The sequence below is a fragment of the Musa acuminata genome, chromosome BXJ1-11 (genome assembly GCF_036884655.1).
Source record: "Musa acuminata AAA Group cultivar baxijiao chromosome BXJ1-11, Cavendish_Baxijiao_AAA, whole genome shotgun sequence".
Lineage (NCBI taxonomy): Eukaryota > Viridiplantae > Streptophyta > Magnoliopsida > Zingiberales > Musaceae > Musa > Musa acuminata.
The window spans coordinates 8,046,297-8,066,748 of record NC_088337.1 but is presented as its reverse complement, the minus strand read 5'-3'; the positions used below and the strand labels follow the sequence as shown (position 1 = coordinate 8,066,748).

The window sequence follows — 20,452 nt, the reverse complement described above, 5'->3', positions numbered from 1 at the left end:
TCTAGCTCTTCTCTAAACTCGAACCCAAAGCTCATACAATAGTTCATCGTCCACCTCATAACTCAGGAGGAAACCTTGGGATCAGCCTGAGGTGTCAAGGCTGAAATCGAAGATAGGATTTGTTAAAGGGAGAACTCGGGAGGAAGCCTTATGATTAACTTTTCCATATCTAAAATAGATGGTAGGGCGGTTTTCAAAAATCATGGTTTGAAAAAATTATATTATCAACTTGAATCTAAATTTCCTGGGACTGATTAAGGAGAATACAAATCCAAGTAAATTTGCCATGGGCACAATACAAAGTGGCTTGGTTGACTTTAACAAACTATGATTTGTGAGAGGAATTAGGGTTAGAAGGAATTGCATAAGAGGGCCTGGAAGTTGTAACAAGATGGGAATGGGCTCTCTTTTTTTCAATAAAAGCTAAAAATATGATTTTTAGAGGATGAGGATAAGGGATTGATTTTTGAAAAACTAGAATCCTCTGAAGAAGACGTGATTCATTTCCACCACAAGTGAAGTCAGAAGAAAAAAAAAACCGCTAGTCATATCCAAGATATCAGATCTAATTTCAAATCTTTGGAAACAGAGACTTCATAAGGTCAAACCTTTAGTAACATTCGATCCAACAATTCTAAAATTGAAAAGGCCTATAGTTCTGGTTTGGAGAGAGTTACACCTAACATTGGTCAAAAAGGAAGAATGGTTAGAGTGTAATCTAGGGAGATGGATGATCAAATAATTAGGGAATAAGAAAATCTAAAAGTTATTATTCGAAGCCCTATTCAATCTAGCCCTAATTCTACTATTCCCAAAATGATTGTTAGACCATGTAAAACAAGTACTAAAAAATCTTAAGTCGATCAAAATTGAATAAAAAAGAAAATTTTTGAAATCCAGAATAGATCTACTAAGCATAAAAGGTCAACCACCCACTTTTCCAGCAAAAGAGGAAATAAAATTTAAATCTCCACATAAAAATATAAAATAATCAAAAGAGAATCAATTGAGATAAACTTAACCCAAAGCATCTCAGGGGTGAGATCACTAGCATAAATAGCAAATAAGAGCAATGGAGAATTACCTTAATATTATATAATTAGGCTTAAATTTTAAGAATTCTTATTGATGATGGTAGTCTTACATTTATCTTGCTTCCAAAGAACTAGGATTCTGCTTGATCTCCCTGAAGCTACTACATACTCATGTTATTATTGCCCCATACACTGAATGAAGGATTTAGAATGAGACTTTTGAGCATGTATTTCAAAGAGTATAATAAAGTTCAAGTTATAAGAATAAATCATACTAAATAAAGTTTAACGATAATCCTTTTAATCATAAGGAAACATCATTTGAGAAGAGTTAGTAGGGAATCCATTAAAAAATTGTGATAAGACATGGGGTTTAATAGACTCAATTTTCTTCTTTTTTCTAAAGTCAACATGAAGTGATTGAGACTCTCCTAAATTGGCCTGCGACATAATTTAAAGTTCTTTAAAGTGTTGAGAGGGATGAAAGGGTTATTTAGTGGGAGCGATGGGTTAGGGTTTGGGGAAGGTTTGATAGGATGTGAGGGGGATAGTTTCTCTTGACATAACAAAACCCATATGTGAGAGGTATGTTAGGATCAAGAGCACTAATAGGGGGAGGGTGAATTAGTGCAGCGGAAATTTTTTAGCGATTAAAACCGAAAGCTGCGTTCGTTTGATAAAAACGATTTCGATATAAAAGTCGATTCTAAGATTACTTTAACTTAAGATTAAGCGAGATGACGTTAAAGTAAATCTACAAAGGCAGTTTGCAGTTTATGATGAAAATCAGAATGCAAGCGCAAACTGATATGCGACGTTCGCATGATAAAACCGGTTTACGTCTAAATATCAATTTTGAAGATACTGAACTTTGAGATATGTTTTATAAATGCGCAGAAGGTAGTTTGCAGTTATGATTGATATCAAAACGTAAACATAAACTGAAATGTAATGATCGTACTAAAAAGTCGATTTACGCCTAAACGCATATTCGGAAAGCTCTGAACTTAGAAACTTGTTCGGTAAAGCGCAGAAGGCAGTAGCTATTTAGGAGGTTTGCAGTAAAGATAAAATGCTCAAAGTAAATGCAAACCGAGATTTAGAGTGCTTCGGTCAATCTTGACCTACTCCACTTTTGGCTTCCTCCACCGACGAGGTCACCGACGTCAACTAGAGGCCTTCCTTCAATAGGCGAAGGCCAACCACCCTTTTACAGTTTCAATCCTTTTGACGGGCTTAGGAGACAACCCTTACAGAAATTTTCTCTCCTCTCTTTACAACTCAAAACTTTGAAGAACAGAGGGAGGAGAACTTTTGGCCTTTACAACAATTTTGAGCTCTAAGAATCACAGAAAGATATCAAGATTTCGAGTGTATGTTTGTGTTCTTTCAGTGCTGAATGGGTGGGGTATTTATAGGCCCCAACCCAGTTCAAATTTGGAGCTCAAAACTGTCAATTCCCGGAATTCCGGGATCAGGCGGTTGCACCTCCTGATTGGAGCGGTTGCACCGCCTAGCAGAGCTCGAAGACTGAGCCTCTAGGCGGTGCCACCTCCTGTCAGGGGCGGTTGCACCTCTCTGCCAGAGCTCGAAGACTGAGCTCAGGCGGTTGCACCTCCTAACTGGGGCGGTTGCACCGCCTGCCAGAGCTCGAAGACCGAGCTCAGGCGGTGCCACCTCTTGTCAGGGGCGGTTGCACCGCCCAGTCTCGCTCGGAGACTGAGCCCAGGCGGTGCTACCTCCTGGCTGGGGCGGTTGCACCGCCCAGTCTCTCTCGGAGACTTAGCCTAGGCGGTGCGACCTCCTGGCTTGGGCGGTTGCACCTCCCACAGCAATCAGGGTGCGAATGGGTTGATCCATTCGGCCCAATTTGGATTTTTTAGGGGCCCAATTGCCCCGAGATTAAGCTAATGGGATCACCTCCCATTTCCAACTTAATCATTGTGCTAACTACGATAAATTCTAAGACAATTTCTGCAGCTTGCTCCGGTGCGTCAATCGCTTCTTCCGGTGAGTTTCCGGCGAACTTCCGTCGATCATCCGATGAACCCTCGGTGATGCTCCTGCGGACTTCCGACAAACTCCTGGACTTGCGACGATCCACTTGGCGAGTTCCGACGAGCTTCTTTGGCAAGCTAATGGACTTCTCGGATTTGTTCCCGCAGAACCTCCGACGACCGTCCGAACTTCCGTCGAACTCTCGAACTCCCAACGTGATCGTTATCTTGATTCCGGCGCAACTCCTGCTGCATGTCTTACTTCCATCGTAGTTAATCCTACACATGTAAAACAAAACTTTGATCGAGACAATTAATCCTAAGCAATTTACCAAGTTGTCTGGCATGTCATTGGTCCCTCGACGCTTCGTCCGATTCTTCGGCGCATCATCCTTTCCTGCAGCCTATTGCCCAATCGGCCAGTTGACTCCGCAACTCCGATATCCTTGGCACAATACCCGCTCTTCTTGGCCTGATGCCTGAGTCCATGGCCCGAAGCCTTCTGTCGATACGTTGACCGATCCACCGGCCCGACGTCCAATCTTCTGACATGTTCCTCCGGCACAACATGATTTTCCTGCTTTAATTGTCTCATCCTGATCGAAGCATCCTGCATCACTCAAAACGCAGATTAAATCATAAACATATATCAAGTAGTTTCATCATTAAAATACGAGATTCAACAATCTCTCCCATTTTGATGATGACAACTACTTGATGACGGAGTTAACCTTAACTCCCGGAGTTTAAACAAACTCCCCCTATCAATATGCCATATTGATAGAATCTTGAATTCAAACTGAATTCAAGTCATTGCAATATTCATCATGAATACTTGCAACACGTCATCATGAACTTATGCATAACATGTCATGTCATCAACATACTTCTCCCCCTTTGTCATCAACAAAAAGGAGAAGTACTACAATCAAGTGTTTGTGATTTTGGTTCAACTCATTGCATGAAAAATATAATATCAAGTTTTATCATCATGCAAGTTTGCTATTATCAAATATCAACATGTAAAATTGCGATGTAAGCTTTCGATATCATAACGCAAACATTTCAAGTGTTTATCAATTGTTGCATTTCATCATATGGTAAGATATCAACGCGTAAAATTACGATACAAGTACTTGACATCTTAACACATGATGCAAACATGGCATAATGCAAATTTGGCAATCATAGCATCAGTGTTCATAGCATCAATTCATATATTTCTCCCCCTTTGTCGTCAACAAAAAGGAGAACGATATAAGCAAATTTTAAATATAAGTGCGATGCCATAAGCAGGTTCATGTCATTTTTCAACAAAAAGTGATAAGATACCAAATATTCAAACATTTCAAGGAAAACATGACATGGAGATATCTTTGAAAACTTCTTCCATTTTATTTGTTTTTTTTTTTTTTGCATGACGGAGGAAAGCTATTTCTGAGCTTACTCGAATGAAGTTAAAATCGATAAGATATTAAAGCACGCTTCATTTTTACAAGTATCAAGATATGTATCAAATCCTTGTACGTAAAAATGACTTCCTTTTTCAAGAAGGAATTTATAAGCAGGAATCATTTCATCAAATCCATTTCTCAAAACAAAATATTGTTCACATGATAAGTGTATAAGAGATGTATTTGCTGATTGATTCCATATGTCAAACATTAATGATATGAATTAAACTTGATATGACATATGCTTATTAAGTCTGGAAGAGGATAATTCGAAAATCCAATTGTTAGGATGTCAATAGTTAAGAGAATCCGAAAATGAAATTAACACTTTCATACATTCGGACAAGGCTATGCTATTGATTTTCAAATACAATCATGAGGACAAAACATGCTTATTATCATGGAAATTTTTGTATCCAAAGCACATAATTTCCAACCTGTTATTAGGGCATGTAATTGTGTAAAATCATCATGGCAGTCGAGTGATTTGATCATTCAATCAAGAAAGTCCGAAAATTAATTTTAACAAGTTCAATCATTCGGACATATTTTTGCCATAGTTTTTCAAATACAATTATGAAGATAAGACATGCTCATCATCATGATAGTACGATAGCAAGTTTACAATATACAAGCTAGCAAAAAAATTTCAACATTTTAAGATACGAAAGCTAACAATTTTCTCTTTGAGATATGCACATTAACAGCTCTTTCTCCCCCTATGTCATTGGGAAAGAGAAGGGAAGACCCTTTACATTAATTTCTAAATCATGACAAGGGAAGGTTTCAATCTTATTTGTGCATCATTATATTTTCAAATTCGAACATGCACAATTTCAAAAACCTTATATTTCATTCATGCATGATACTGAATAAATCAATCAATATTATGAGCATATCATACATGATACTTAAATTTTTAACTATTTATCAACATTTTGATCATGATACCAAACATTCATCATTTAGAGTATTCATGACATTAAATCAACATACATCATTTTAGTAACAACTCATAGCATTTTAAATCATGATTTACATCATATGCAATACATCACATCATAATTAAAAAGCTCAAGTATTGCATGTATCATTGCAAATCATAAATGCTTCATATCATGATGGTATCAATTTTGTCAAATTATATCTTACCATGCATGATCATAACTTTTCATTTGTATACATCAAAATAAATTAATGAATATTTCATGTATTCATGTCATCACATAAGGAATATCAAGAAGAGTTGGTAATGAGATTTACGAATCATGTAGACAAATTATGAATATTAAGAGACATATTATGATTCTTTTTAGATAACTCAAATAGCAAAAAGAAAGAATCACAGTAAGTTATTTTGATTTATAAAAAGAATTCTCAAGTTATAATTCCAAAAAATCACGATTCATTTCAATAAATTTCAATAAGAACACATCATCAAAATCTCAACATTACTTTCAAGAGATTCAAAATGGCATAGATAATTTTATTGATCTCTTAGTGAAAAAGTCAATACGGTAGAGAAAAATAAATTTTCAAGAAAAATACTTTTCTCTTTTTAGTTGTTTTAGTTCATATGATTTTATTTCATCTATGCCAAACATGTAGCATGTTTTAAAATCGAAAGTGCAAGATTTATTACGACAAAGATCAATAAGGCACTTTCATTACTGTGAAAATCGAAAATCGCAAGATTCATCATCCATAATTATAAAACCAATAAACACGATTTTTAAAATCTCATGCATAGAATAAAATCATGGTATCAAAACATCATTATATCATTAAGCATGATTTCATATTTTCAATCAAAATCATTTTGTTTGTTTATCATAAAATATGTATTTTTCATGATTATTTTCAAAACTACTAGCATGATCATAAATTTTGCATTTTCATCATATTTTTTTTTAACATGTAATTTTCAAGAAAATTAATTCTATATTAAAAAGAAAATGTATTATGAAGAGCATCATGTAATTTCGAAATAATTCAAGAGAGTTGAGTTACTTACCTTGTAGTCGAAGCCCGTCAAAGCCCAATTCGCCGTTTCACCTTTGGAAGTTCTTGATTCATCCTTGGTTGCCTTCCTTTTCTTTGGCCTCTTCCTTCGTTCAAGTTCATTGTCTATTTTAGATTTTTGTTTAATAAACTTATTAAGATTTAGTGTTCGAAGTTCAAGTTCATCATTGTCCTCATCACTTGAGTCATCGCTCAAGTGGCATTCATTTGTCCGGAGTTCCAAATCCTTCCTGTTCTTTGGAAGGTGATTGTGTTCAACATGTTCATCATGTGCATTGTGCACCATTTCATATGTCATCAACGAACCAATTAGTTCTTCAAGTGGTAAGTTGTTTAGGTTTTTAGCTTCTTGTATTGCAGTTACTTTTGAATCCCACTTCTTAGAAAGAGAATGCAAAATCTTGTTTACGAGTTCAAAATCCGAAAAACATTTTCTAAGAGCTCTTAAACTATTGACGACATCCGTGAAACGGGTGTACATGTCGCCTATAGTCTCGCTTGGTTGCATTCGAAAAAGCTCAAAATCATGCAATAAAAAGTTAACTTTCGAGTCTTTGACTCTACTAGTTCCCTCGTGCGTGATTTCAAGTGTTCGCCAAATGTCAAAAGCCGTTTCGCACGTAGAAATCCGATTGAACTCATTTTTGTCTAAAGCGCAAAATAAGGCATTCATAGCCTTTGCGTTTAAAGAAAAATACTTCTTCTCCAAATCCGACCATTCGTTCATCGGTTTAGAAGGAAGTTGAAAATTGTTTTCAATGATATTCCATAAATCCAAATTCATAGAAATCAAGAAAACTCTCATTCGAGTTTTCCAATAAGTGTAGTCCAATCCGTTAAACAACGATGGACGAAAAATCGATAAGCCCTCTTGAAAGCCATGAAAAGTCATTTCTCTCGGGTGTAAGTCCGAAATGAGAAATACCAGGCTCTGATACCAATTGTTAGGATTAAGAGCACTAAGAGGGGGGGGTGAATTAGTGCAGCGGAAATATTTCAGCGATTAAAACCGAAAGCTGTGTTCGTTTGATAAAAACGATTTCGATGTAAAAGCAGATTCTAAGATTACTTTAACTTAAGATTAAGCGAGATGACGTTAAAGTAAATCTACAAAGGCAGTTTGCAGTTTATGATGAAAATCAGAATGCAAGCGCAAACTGAAATGCGACGTTCGTTTGATAAAATTGGTTTACGTCTAAATGTCAATTTTGAAGATACTGAACATTGAGATATGTTTTATAAATGCGGAGAAGGTAGTTTGCAGTTATGATTGAAATCAAAACGTAAATGTAAACTGAAATGTAATGATCGTATGAAAAAGTCGATTTACGTCTAAACGCATATTCGGAAAGCTCTGAACTTAGAAACTCGTTCGTAAAAGCGCAGAAGGCAGTAGCTATTTAGGAGGTTTGCAGTAAAGATAAAATGCTCAAAGTAAATGCAAATCGAGATTTAGAGTGCTTCGGTCAATCTTGACCTACTCCACTTTTGGCTTCCTCCACCGACGAGGTCACCGACGTCAACTAGAGGCCTTCCTTCAATAGGCGAAGGCCGACCACCCTTTTACAATTTCACTCCTTTTGACGGGCTTAGGAAACAACCCTTACAGAAATTTTCTCTCCTCTCTTTACAACTCAAAACTTTGAAGAACAGAGGGAGGAGAACTTTTGGCCTTTATAACAATTTTGAGCTCTAAGAATCACAGAAAGATATCAAGATTTCGAGTGTATGTCTGTGTTCTTTCAGTGCTGAATGGGTGGGGTATTTATAGGCCCCAACCCAGTTCAAATTTGGAGCTCAAAACTGTCAATTCCTGGAATTCCGGGATCAAGCGGTTGCACCTCCTCACTGGAGCGGTTGCACCGCCTGGCAGAGCTCGAAGACTGAGCCTCTAGGCGGTGCCACCTCTTGTCAGGGGCGGTTGCACCTCTCTGCCAGAGCTCGAAGACTGAGCTCAGGCGGTTGCACCTCCTGACTAGGGCGGTTGCACCGCCTGCCAGAGCTCGAAGACCGAGCTCAGGCGGTGCCACCTCTTGTCAGGGGCGGTTGCACCGCCCAGTCTCGCTCGGAGACTGAGCCCAGGCGGTGCTACCTCCTGGCTGGGGCGGTTGCACCACCCAGTCTCGCTCGGAGACTTAGCCTAGGCGGTGCTACCTCCTGGCTTGGGCGGTTGCACCACCCACAGCAATCAGGGTCCGAATGGGTTGATCCATTCGGCCCAATTTGGATTTTTCAGGGGCCCAATTGCCCCAAGATTAAGCTAATGGGATCACCTCCCATTTCCAACTTAATCATTGTGCTAACTACGATAAATCCTAAGACAATTTCTGCAGCTTGCTCCGGTGCGTCAATCGCTTATTCCGGCGAGTTTCCGGCGAACTTCCGTCGATCATCCGATGAACCCTCGGTGATGCTCCTGCGGACTTCCGACAAACTCCTGGACTTGCGACGATCCACTTGGCGAGTTCCGACGAGCTTCTTTGGCAAGCTAATGGACTTCTCGGATTTGTTCCCACAGAACCTCCGACGACCGTCCGAACTTCCGTCGAACTCTCGAACTCCCAACGTGATCGTTATCTTGATTCCGACGCAACTCCTGCTGCATCTCTTACTTCCATCGTAGTTAATCCTGCACATGTAAAACAAAACTTCGATCGAGACAATTAATCCTAAGCAATTAACCAAGTTGTCCGGCATGTAATTGGTCCCTCGACGCTTAGTCCGATTCTTCGACGCATTTTCCTTTCCTGCAGCCTATTGCCCAATCGGCCAGTTGACTCCGCAGCTCTGATATCTTTGGCACAATACCCACTCTTCTTGGCCCGATGCCCGAGTCCATGGCCCGAAGCCTTCTGTCGATACGTTGACCGATCCACCAGCCCGACGTTCAATCTTCTGATATGTTCCTCCGGCACAACATTATTTTTCTGCTTTAATTGTCTCATTCTGATCGAAGCATCCAGCGTCACTCAAAACGTAGATTAAATCATAAACATATATTAAGTAATTTCATCATCAAAATACGAGATTCAAAAAGGTATGCCTCGACATAGTGGGAGATGATGACAATGAGATGCCAACTTCTCCTTCAAAGATTTGCTTCACTAATGGTGTAAAGGGTAACTTTAATAAAATAGAGCGATCGGATGACTCAACGGGATAAAAAGGAGCATTTAATGTTTACTTCAGGGGATGATAGACATTAATAGTGGGTCTACGATTTTGATTCATCTTGAGAGCAAGCAATGGCTCCAAAATGAATATTGAAGATGCTAAAGTGAAGAGAAGAATTAGGTCGAAGCTAGCTATCGAGTTGATAGGTTCATAGGATAGTTTCTTCCCTTGTCAAACTAGTTTAGAGAGGGTTTGGATCTAGCTCTTCTCTAAACTCGAACCCAAAGCTCATACAATAGTTAATCGTCCACCTCATAACTCAGGAGGAAACCTTAGGATCAGCCTGATGTGTCAAGGCTGAAATCGAAGATAGGATGGGTTAAAGGGAGAACTCGGGAGGAAGCCTTATGATCAACTTTTCCATAGTTAAAATAGATGTTAGGGAGGTTTTCAAAAATCATGGTTTGAAAAAATTATATTATCAACTTGAATCTAAATTTCCTGGGACCGATTAAGGAGAATACAAATCCAAGTAAATTTGCCATGGGCACAATATAAAGTGGCTTGGTTGACTTTAACAAACTATGATTTGTGAGAGGAATTAGGGTCAGAAGGAATTGCATAAGAGGGCCTGGAAGTTGTAACAAGATGGGAATGGGCTCTCTTTTTTTCAATAAAAGCTAAAAATATGATTTTTAGAGGATGAGGATAAGGGATTGATTTTTGCAAAACTAGAATCCTCCGAAGAAGACGTGATTCATTTCCACCACAAGTGAAATCAGAAGAAAAAAAAAAAAAAACCTCTAGTCATATGCATGATATCAGATCCAATTTCAAATCTTTAAAAACAGAGACTTCATAAGGTCAAACCTCTTGTAATATTCGATCCAACGATTCTAAAATTGAAAAAGCCTATAGATCTGGTTTGGAGAGAGTTACACCTAACATTGGTCAAAAAGGAAGAATGGTTAGAGTGTAATCTAGGGAGATGGATGATCAAATAATTAGGGAATAAGAAAATCTAAAAGTTATTAATCGAAGCCCTATTCAATCTAGCCCTAATTCTACTATTCCCAAAATGATTGTTAGACCATGTAAAACAAGTACTAGAAAATCTTAAGTTGGTCAAAATTGAATAAAAAAGAAAATTTTTGAAATCCAGAATAGATCTACTAAGCATAAAAGGTCAACCACCCACTTTTCCAGCAAAAGAGGAAATAAAATTTAAATCTCCACATAAAAATATAAAATAATCAAAAGAGAATCAATTGAGATAAACTCAACCCAAAGCATCTTATGAATAGGGGTGAGATCACTAGCATAAATAGCAAATAAGAGCAATGGAGAATTACCTTAATATTATATAATTAGGCTTAAAGTTTAAGAATTCTTATTGATGATGGTAGTCTTACATTTATCATGTTTCCAAAGAACTAGGATTCTACTTGATCTCCCTGAAGCGACTACATACTCTTGCTATTATAGCCCCATACACTGAATGAAGGATTTAGAATGAGACTTCTGAGCATGTATTTCAAAGAGTATAATAAAGTTCAAGTTAGATGAATAAATCATACTAAATAAAGTTTAACGATAATCCTTTTAATCATATGGAAACATCATTTGAGAAGAGTTAGTAGGGAATCCATTAAAATATTATGATAAGACATGGGGTTTAATAGACTCAATTTTCTTCTTTTTACTAAAGACAACATGAAGTGATTGAGACTCTCCTAAATAGGCCTGCGACATAATTTAAAGTTCTTTAAAGTGTTGAGAGGGATGAAAGGGTTATTTAGTGAGAGCGATGGGTTAGGGTTTGGGGAAGGTTTGATAGAATGTGAGGGGGATAGTTTCTTTTGACATAACCAAACCCATATGCTAGAGGTATGCCTCGACTTAGTGGGAGATGATGACAATGAGATGCCAACTTCTCCTTCAAAGATTTGCTTCACTAATGGTGTAAAGGGTAACTTTAATAAAATAGAACGATCGGATGACTCAACGGGATAAAAAGAAGCATTTAATGTTTACTTCAGGGGATGATAGACATTAATAGTGGGTCTACGATTTTGATTCATCTTGAGAGCAAGCAATGGCTCCAAAATGAATATTGAAGATGCTAAAGTGAAGAGAAGAATTAGGTCGAAGCTAGCTATCGAGTTGATAGGTTCATAGGCTGGTTTCTTCCCTTGTCAAGCTAGTTTAGAGAGGGTTTGGATCTAGCTCTTCTCTAAACTTGAACCCAAAGCTCATACAATAGTTCATCGTCCACCTCATAACTCAGTAGGAAACCTTAGGATCAGCCTGAGGTGTCAAGGCTGAAATCGAAGATAGGATTTGTTAATGGGAGAACTCGAGAGGAAGCCTTATGATCAACTTTTTCATATCTAAAATAGATGTTAGGGAGGTTTTCAAAAATCATGGTTTGAAAAAATTATATTATCAACTTGAATCTAAATTTCCTTGGACCGATTAAGGAAAATACAAATCCAAGTAAATTTGCCATGGGCACAATATAAAGTGGCTTGGTTGACTTTAACAAACTATGATTTGTGAGAGGAATTAGGGTTAGAAGGAATTGCATAAGAGGGCCCGGAAGTTGTAATAAGATGGGAATGGGCTCTCTTTTTTTCAATAAAAGCTAAAATATGATTTTTAGAGGATGAGGATAAGGGATTGATTTTTGAAAAACTAGAATCCTCTGAAAAAGATGTGATTCATTTCCACCACAAGTGAAATCAGAAGAGAAAAAAAAAACCACTAGTCATATCCATGATATCAGATCCAATTTCAAATCTTTGGAAAAAGAAACTTCATAAGGTCAAACCTCTTGTAATATTCGATCTAACAATTCTAAAATTGAAAAGGCCTATAGCTCTGGTTTGGAGAGAGTTACACCTAACATTGGTCAAAAAGGAAGAATTGTTAGAGTGTAATCTAGGGAGATGGATGATTAAATAATTAGGGAATAAGAAAATCTAAAAGTTATTAATCGAAGCCCTATTCAATCTAGCCCTAATTCTACTATTCCCAAAATGATTGTTAGACCATGTAAAACAAGTACTAGAAAATCTTAAGTCGATCAAAATTGAATAAAAAAGAAAATTTTTGAAATCCAGAATGGATCTACTAAGCATAAAAGGTCAACCACCCACTTTTCCTGCAAAAGAGGAAATAAAATTTAAATCTCCACATAAAAATATAAAATAATCATAAGAGAATCAATTGAGATAAACTCAACCCAAAGCATTATGAATAGGGGTGAGATCACTAGCATAAATAGCAAATAAGAGCAATGTAGAATTATCTTAATATTATATAATTAGGCTTAAAGTTTAAGAATTCTTATTGATGATGGTAGTCTTACATTTATCATGTTTCCAAAGAACTAGGATTATGCTTGATCTCCCTGAAGCGACTACATACTCATGCTATTATTGCCCCATACACTGAATGAAGGATTTAGAATGAGACTTCTGAGCATGTATTTCAAAGAGTATAATAAAGTTCAAGTTATAAGAATAAATCATACTAAATAAAGTTTAACGATAATCCTTTTAATCATAAGGAAACATCATTTGAGAAGAGATAGTAGGGAATCCATTAAAAAATTGTGATAAGACATGGGGTTTAATAGACTCAATTTTCTTCTTTTTTCTAAAGACAACATGAAGTGATTGAGACTCTCCTAAATTGGCCTGCGACATAATTTAAAGTTCTTTAAAGTGTTGAGAGGGATGAAAGGGTTATTTAGTGGGAGCGATGGGTTAGGGTTTGGGAAAGGTTTGATAGGATGTGATGGGGATAGTTTCTCTTGAAATAACCAAACCCATATGTGAGAGGTATGCCTCGACTTAGTGGGAGATGATGACAATGAGATGCCAACTTCTCCTTCAAAGATTTGCTTCACAAATGGTGTAAAGGGTAACTTTAATAAAATAGAGCGATCGGATGACTCAATAGGATAAAAAGGGGCATTTAATGTTTACTTCAGGGGATGATAGACATTAATAGTGGGTCTACGATTTTGATTCATCTTGAGAGCAAGCAATGGCTCCAAAATGAATATTGAAGATGCTAAAGTGAAGAGAAGAATTAGGTCGAAGCTAGCTATCGAGTTGATAGGTTCATAGGCTAGTTTCTTCCCTTGTCAAGCTAGTTTATAGAGGGTTTGGATCTAGCTCTTCTCTAAACTCGAACCCAAAGCTCATACAATAGTTCATCGTCCACCTCATAACTCAGGAGGAAACCTTGGGATCAGCCTGAGGTGTCAAGGCTGAAATCGAAGATAGGATTTGTTAAAGGGAGAACTCGGGAGGAAGCCTTATGATCAACTTTTCCATATCTAAAATAGATGTTAGGGCGGTTTTCAAAAATCATGGTTTGAAAAAATTATATTATCAACTTGAATCTAAATTTCCTGGGACTGATTAAGGAGAATACAAATCCAAGTAAATTTGTCATGGGCACAATACAAAGTGGCTTGGTTGACTTTAACAAACTATGATTTGTGAGAGGAATTAGGGTTAGAAGGAATTGCATAAGAGGGCCTGGAAGTTGTAACAAGATGGGAATGGGCTCTCTTTTTTTCAATAAAAGCTAAAAATATGATTTTTAGAGGATGAGGATAAGGGATTGATTTTTGAAAACCTAGAATCCTCTGAAGAAGACGTGATTCATTTCCACCACAAGTGAAGTCGGAAGAAAAAAAAAACCGCTAGTCATATCCAAGATATCAGATCTAATTTCAAATCTTTGGAAACAGAGACTTCATAAGGTCAAACCTCTAGTAACATTCGATCCAACAATTCTAAAATTGAAAAGGCCTATAAATCTGGTTTGGAGAGAGTTACACCTAACATTGGTCAAAAAGGAAGAATGGTTAGAGTGTAATCTATGGAGATGGATGATCAAATAATTAGGGAATAAGAAAATCTAAAAGTTATTATTCGAAGCCCTATTCAATCTAGCCCTAATTCTACTATTCCCAAAATGATTGTTAGACCATGTAAAACAAGTACTAAAAAATCTTAAGTCGATCAAAATTGAATAAAAAAGAAAATTTTTGAAATCCAGAATAGATCTACTAAGCATAAAAGGTCAACCACCCACTTTTCCAGCAAAAGAGGAAATAAAATTTAAATCTCCACATAAAAATATAAAATAATCAAAAGAGAATCAATTGAGATAAACTCAACCCAAAGCATCTCATGAATAGGGGTGAGATCACTAGCATAAATAGCAAATAAGAGCAATGGAGAATTACCTTAATATTATATAATTAGGCTTAAATTTTAAGAATTCTTATTGATGATGGTAGTCTTACATTTATCTTGCTTCCAAAGAACTAGGATTCTGCTTGATCTCCCTGAAGCTACTACATACTCATGTTATTATTGCCCCATACACTGAATGAAGGATTTAGAATGAGACTTTTGAGCATGTATTTCAAAGAGTATAATAAAGTTCAAGTTATAAGAATAAATCAGACTAAATAAAGTTTAACGATAATCCTTTTAATCATATGGAAACATCATTTGAGAAGAGTTAGTAGGGAATCCATTAAAAAATTGTGATAAGACATGGGGTTTAATAGACTCAATTTTCTTCTTTTTTCTAAAGACAACATGAAGTGATTGAGACTCTCCTAAATAGGCCTGCGACATAATTTAAAATTCTTTAAAGTGTTGAGAGGGATGAAAGGGTTATTTAGTGGGAGCGATGGGTTAGGGTTTGGGGAAGGTTTGATAGGATGTGAGGGGGATAGTTTCTCTTGACATAACCAAATGCGAGAGGTATGCCTCGACTTAGTGGGAGATGATGACAATGAGATGCCAACTTCTCCTTCAAAGATTTGCTTCACTAATGGTGTAAAGGGTAACTTTAATAAAATAGAGCGATCGGATGACTCAACGGGATAAAAAGGAGCATTTAATGTTTACTTCAGGGGATGATAGACATTAATAGTGGGTTTACGATTTTGATTCATCTTGAGAGCAAGCAATGGCTCCAAAATGAATATTGAAGATGCTAAAGTGAAGAGAAGAATTAGGTCGAAGCTAGCTATCGAGTTGATAGGTTCATAGGCTAGTTTCTTCCCTTGTCAAGCTAGTTTAGAGAGGGTTTGGATCTAGCTCTTCTCTAAACTCGAACCCAAAGCTCATACAATAGTTCATCGTCCACCTCATAACTCAGGAGGAAACCTTGGGATCAGCCTGAGGTGTCAAGGCTGAAATCGAAGATAGGATTTGTTAAAGGGAGAACTCGGGAGGAAGCCTTATGATTAACTTTTCCATATCTAAAATAGATGGTAGGGCGGTTTTCAAAAATCATGGTTTGAAAAAATTATATTATCAACTTGAATCTAAATTTCCTGGGACTGATTAAGGAGAATACAAATCCAAGTAAATTTGCCATGGGCACAATACAAAGTGGCTTGGTTGACTTTAACAAACTATGATTTGTGAGAGGAATTAGGGTTAGAAGGAATTGCATAAGAGGGCCTGGAAGTTGTAACAAGATGGGAATGGGCTCTCTTTTTTTCAATAAAAGCTAAAAATATGATTTTTAGAGGATGAGGATAAGGGATTGATTTTTGAAAAACTAGAATCCTCTGAAGAAGACGTGATTCATTTCCACCACAAGTGAAGTCAGAAGAAAAAAAAAACCGCTAGTCATATCCAAGATATCAGATCTAATTTCAAATCTTTGGAAACAGAGACTTCATAAGGTCAAACCTCTAGTAACATTCGATCCAACAATTCTAAAATTGAAAAGGCCTATAGTTCTGGTTTGGAGAGAGTTACACCTAACATTGGTCAAAAAGGAAGAATGGTTAGAGTGTAATCTAGGGAGATGGATGATCAAATAATTAGGGAATAAGAAAATCTAAAAGTTATTATTCGAAGCCCTATTCAATCTAGCCCTAATTCTACTATTCCCAAAATGATTGTTAGACCATGTAAAACAAGTACTAAAAAATCTTAAGTCGATCAAAATTGAATAAAAAAGAAAATTTTTGAAATCCAGAATAGATCTACTAAGCATAAAAGGTCAACCACCCACTTTTCCAGCAAAAGAGGAAATAAAATTTAAATCTCCACATAAAAATATAAAATAATCAAAAGAGAATCAATTGAGATAAACTCAACCCAAAGCATCTCATGAATAGGGGTGAGATCACTAGCATAAATAGCAAATAAGAGCAATGGAGAATTACCTTAATATTATATAATTAGGCTTAAATTTTAAGAATTCTTATTGATGATGGTAGTCTTACATTTATCTTGCTTCCAAAGAACTAGGATTCTGCTTGATCTCCCTGAAGCTACTACATACTAATGTTATTATTGCCCCATACACTGAATGAAGGATTTAGAATGAGACTTTTGAGCATGTATTTCAAAGAGTATAATAAAGTTCAAGTTATAAGAATAAATCAGACTAAATAAAGTTTAACGATAATCCTTTTAATCATAAGGAAACATCATTTGAGAAGAGTTAGTAGGGAATCCATTAAAAAATTGTGATAAGACATGGGGTTTAATAGACTCAATTTTCTTCTTTTTTCTAAAGACAACATGAAGTGATTGAGACTCTCCTAAATAGGCCTGCGACATAATTTAAAATTCTTTAAAGTGTTGAGAGGGATGAAAGGGTTATTTAGTGGGAGCGATGGGTTAGGGTTTGGGGAAGGTTTGATAAGATGTGAGGGGGATAGTTTCTCTTGACATAACCAAATGCGAGAGGTATGCCTCGACTTAGTGGGAGATGATGAAAATGAGATGCCAACTTCTCCTTCAAAGATTTGCTTCACTAATGGTGTAAAGGGTAACTTTAATAAAATAGAGCGATCGGATGACTCAACGGGATAAAAAGGAGCATTTAATGTTTACTTCAGGGGATGATAGACATTAATAGTGGGTTTACGATTTTGATTCATCTTGAGAGCAAGCAATGGCTCCAAAATGAATATTGAAGATGCTAAAGTGAAGAGAAGAATTAGGTCGAAGCTAGCTATCGAGTTGATAGGTTCATAGGCTAGTTTCTTCCCTTGTCAAACTAGTTTAGAGAGGGTTTGGATCTAGCTCTTCTCTAAACTCGAACCCAAAGCTCATACAATAGTTCATCGTCCCCCTCATAACTCAGGAGGAAACCTTAGGATCAGCCTGAGGTGTGAAGGCTGAAATCGAAGATAGGATGGGTTAAAGGGAGAACTCGGGAGGAAGCCTTATGATCAACTTTTCCATATCTAAGATAGATGTTAGGGAGGTTTTCAAAAATCATGGTTTGAAAAAATTATATTATCAACTTGAATCTAAATTTCCTGGGACTGATTAAGGAGAATACAAATCCAAGTAAATTTGCCATGGGCACAATACAAAGTGGCTTGGTTGACTTTAACAAACTATGATTTGTGAGAGGAATTAGGGTTAGAAGTAATTGCATAAGAGGGCCTAGAAGTTGTAACAAGATGGGAATGGGTTCTCTTTTTTTCAATAAAAACTAAAAATATGATTTTTAGAGGATGAGGATAAGGGATTGATTTTTGAAAAACTAGAATCCTCCGAAGAAGACGTGATTCATTTCTACCACAAGTGAAATCAGAAGAAAAAAAAAATCTCTAGTCATATCCATGATATCAGATCCAATTTCAAATCTTTGGAAACAGAGACTTCATAAGGTCAAGTGAAGGAATTTTACTCAAAAATTTGTCAGATAGATTAGTTTGTCAGCCTTCGTAGGCCATAGAAAACTCATTGACGTATAGATCCAACTTGAGGTTGGACTTGCATTGAATCTGAAAGAGCTGACTTTAAAGAACGGGATCGATCTGCCCATCCGCGACACCTTTAGCTTTTTTGTTAATAGATTTGCCCAAGAAGATGGGGGAGGTTGAAGCCATGTAGAGGCGAGACTCATCCGAGATAAGAGCGAAGAGGGCTTCAGGGGGAATAGCTGTACAGCTGCCATGAACAAGAGGGAACTGTGTCAGGTAGTACCAGGGGAGGAGGAAGCGGAACTTCCAAGAAAAGGAGAGGGAGAGGAACTGATCGCTAGTGCTTCTCTCTCAAGGCTCAGGAGAGAGAAATAGATACTCCCGTTTGAATGAATGTTCATTTTCTGCTGTTTTGCTTAACACGCATATCATTTATCTTAGACAGCCAGCTTCTTCTTCTGAACCTGAAGCTGTAGACAGAACTATATGGTTTACAGAGACTGGAATCCAGGATCCAGCACTGCAATAGAGTTGCAATGCTCAGCATAAACTTGTCGGCCATGTCTTGGCAGCACTCATCTTTGTTTTCCAGGCTGAAACTATTCTACTTCACGCTCAAGGCTTTTGAAGGTTTTCGAATCCATGAGGATGAACAACTTTTTGGAGCCTCATGTCGGCATTTGTTTGGCACAATTTCTTCAGCATTTGTCTTGCAGCAACGCCAAGCTTTAGTAGCGAATTATCAACCATTTTGGTTGCTTCATCTGAGTCATCAGCACGATTCAAGAGCTCCACGAGGCAGTCGTAATGCTCGCGACATGGGCCGATGCCATATCGTTCGACCATGGACCCAAAGAACCTGCAGGCCTCCTCCACCATGCACTCCCTCACACAGGCGCTCAAGACGCCCACAAAGGTGATTCCATCCGGCAGCACCTTTGCCTTCTCCATTTCCATGAAAAGAGCCACCGCTTCCTTTCCCCGCCCATGAACGCCGAAGCTGGTGATCATGGAGTTCCAAGTTGCCACGCTCTTGACTGGCATATGATCAAACACTCTCACCGCGTCCTCCAAGCTTCCACATTTGCTGTACATATCTATGAGCGCAGTGCCCACGTAGACGCCCTTGTCGAGTCCGCCATTCCTTTGGGCAAACTCATGCACCCAACGGCCCACACTCAGGCTCCCAAGCTCTGCGCACGCGATCAACAGCGCCACCACCGTGAATTCGTTCGGCATCACGTCGTCGTCCTGCATCCTCCGGAACAGCCTGAACGCCTCATCTGGGCGCCCATTCCTCGCGTACCCGTCGATCATGGCCGTCCAAGTCACCACGTTTCGGATCGGCATGTTGTCGAAGACGGTTCTAGCGGCCTCTACCTCGCCGCACGCCACGAGTCCGGAAAGCAGAGCGGTCCACGACACGACGCTTTTAACTGGCATTTCGTCGAACACCTTCCGCCCGCTCACTGGGTCGCCGCAGCAGAAGTAGAGATGAATGAGGGCGTTCTGCAGGAACGTGTCAGGCCAGAACCCAGACTTGATAGCAAAGGCGTGGACCTCCTTGCCCTTACTAACCTCCAGGAGCATCGAACAGGCCTTGACGACGAAGGGGAAGGTGAACTTATCAGGTCGGAGGCCGCGGGAGAGCATGCGGTTATAGACAAGGACGGCGTCGAGGGGGGCGCCCGCGCCGGCGTGGGCGCGGATCATGAGGTTCCATGCGATGGTGGGAGGGTCGGGGAAGATGGCGAGGAGGCGGGCGGCGAGATCGAGACGGCAGTGGGAGGAGTAGAGGCGGAGGAGGGAGGGGAGGAGGGCGGGGTCGTGGGACAGGCCAGAGCGGAGGATGCGGGCGTGGGTGAGCTTGACATGTCCCAGGGTGGTGGAGGCGCTTCGGCTGAGGACACGGAGAGCCTCGCGGGGCTCGAGGGCAAGCGCGCCGTCGGCGGGCGCGCGGCCTGAATGGGAGTTGCGGTGGGCGAATGGATCGAGGTTGCAGGCGAGGCATAATAGCATATGTCCGGCGAGGAGTTCCTGGCGTTCAGTCGTCTTCAAATGTGTCGTCGACCCACTTATCTCGAACTTGAGGAGGGAACGTGTCGCAGG

At 38.5% G+C, this 20,452-nt stretch overlaps 1 protein-coding gene across 1 annotated transcript; it reads right to left on the bottom strand.

The window, feature by feature from the left end:
* Positions 1-18,727: 18,727 nt before the first annotated feature.
* LOC103971162 (pentatricopeptide repeat-containing protein At3g26630, chloroplastic-like) lies at positions 18,728-20,452 on the bottom strand. The gene has a single exon (XM_009385121.3). It carries the CDS (start codon positions 20,360-20,362, stop codon positions 18,959-18,961), a length of 1,404 nt encoding a protein of 467 aa, XP_009383396.2. The 5' UTR covers positions 20,363-20,452; the 3' UTR covers positions 18,728-18,958.

Coding starts and splice junctions, on each gene's coding strand:
- LOC103971162 (XM_009385121.3), bottom strand. CDS start 20,362: ATGCTATTATGCCTCGCCTGCAACCTCGATCCATTCGCCCACCGCAAC.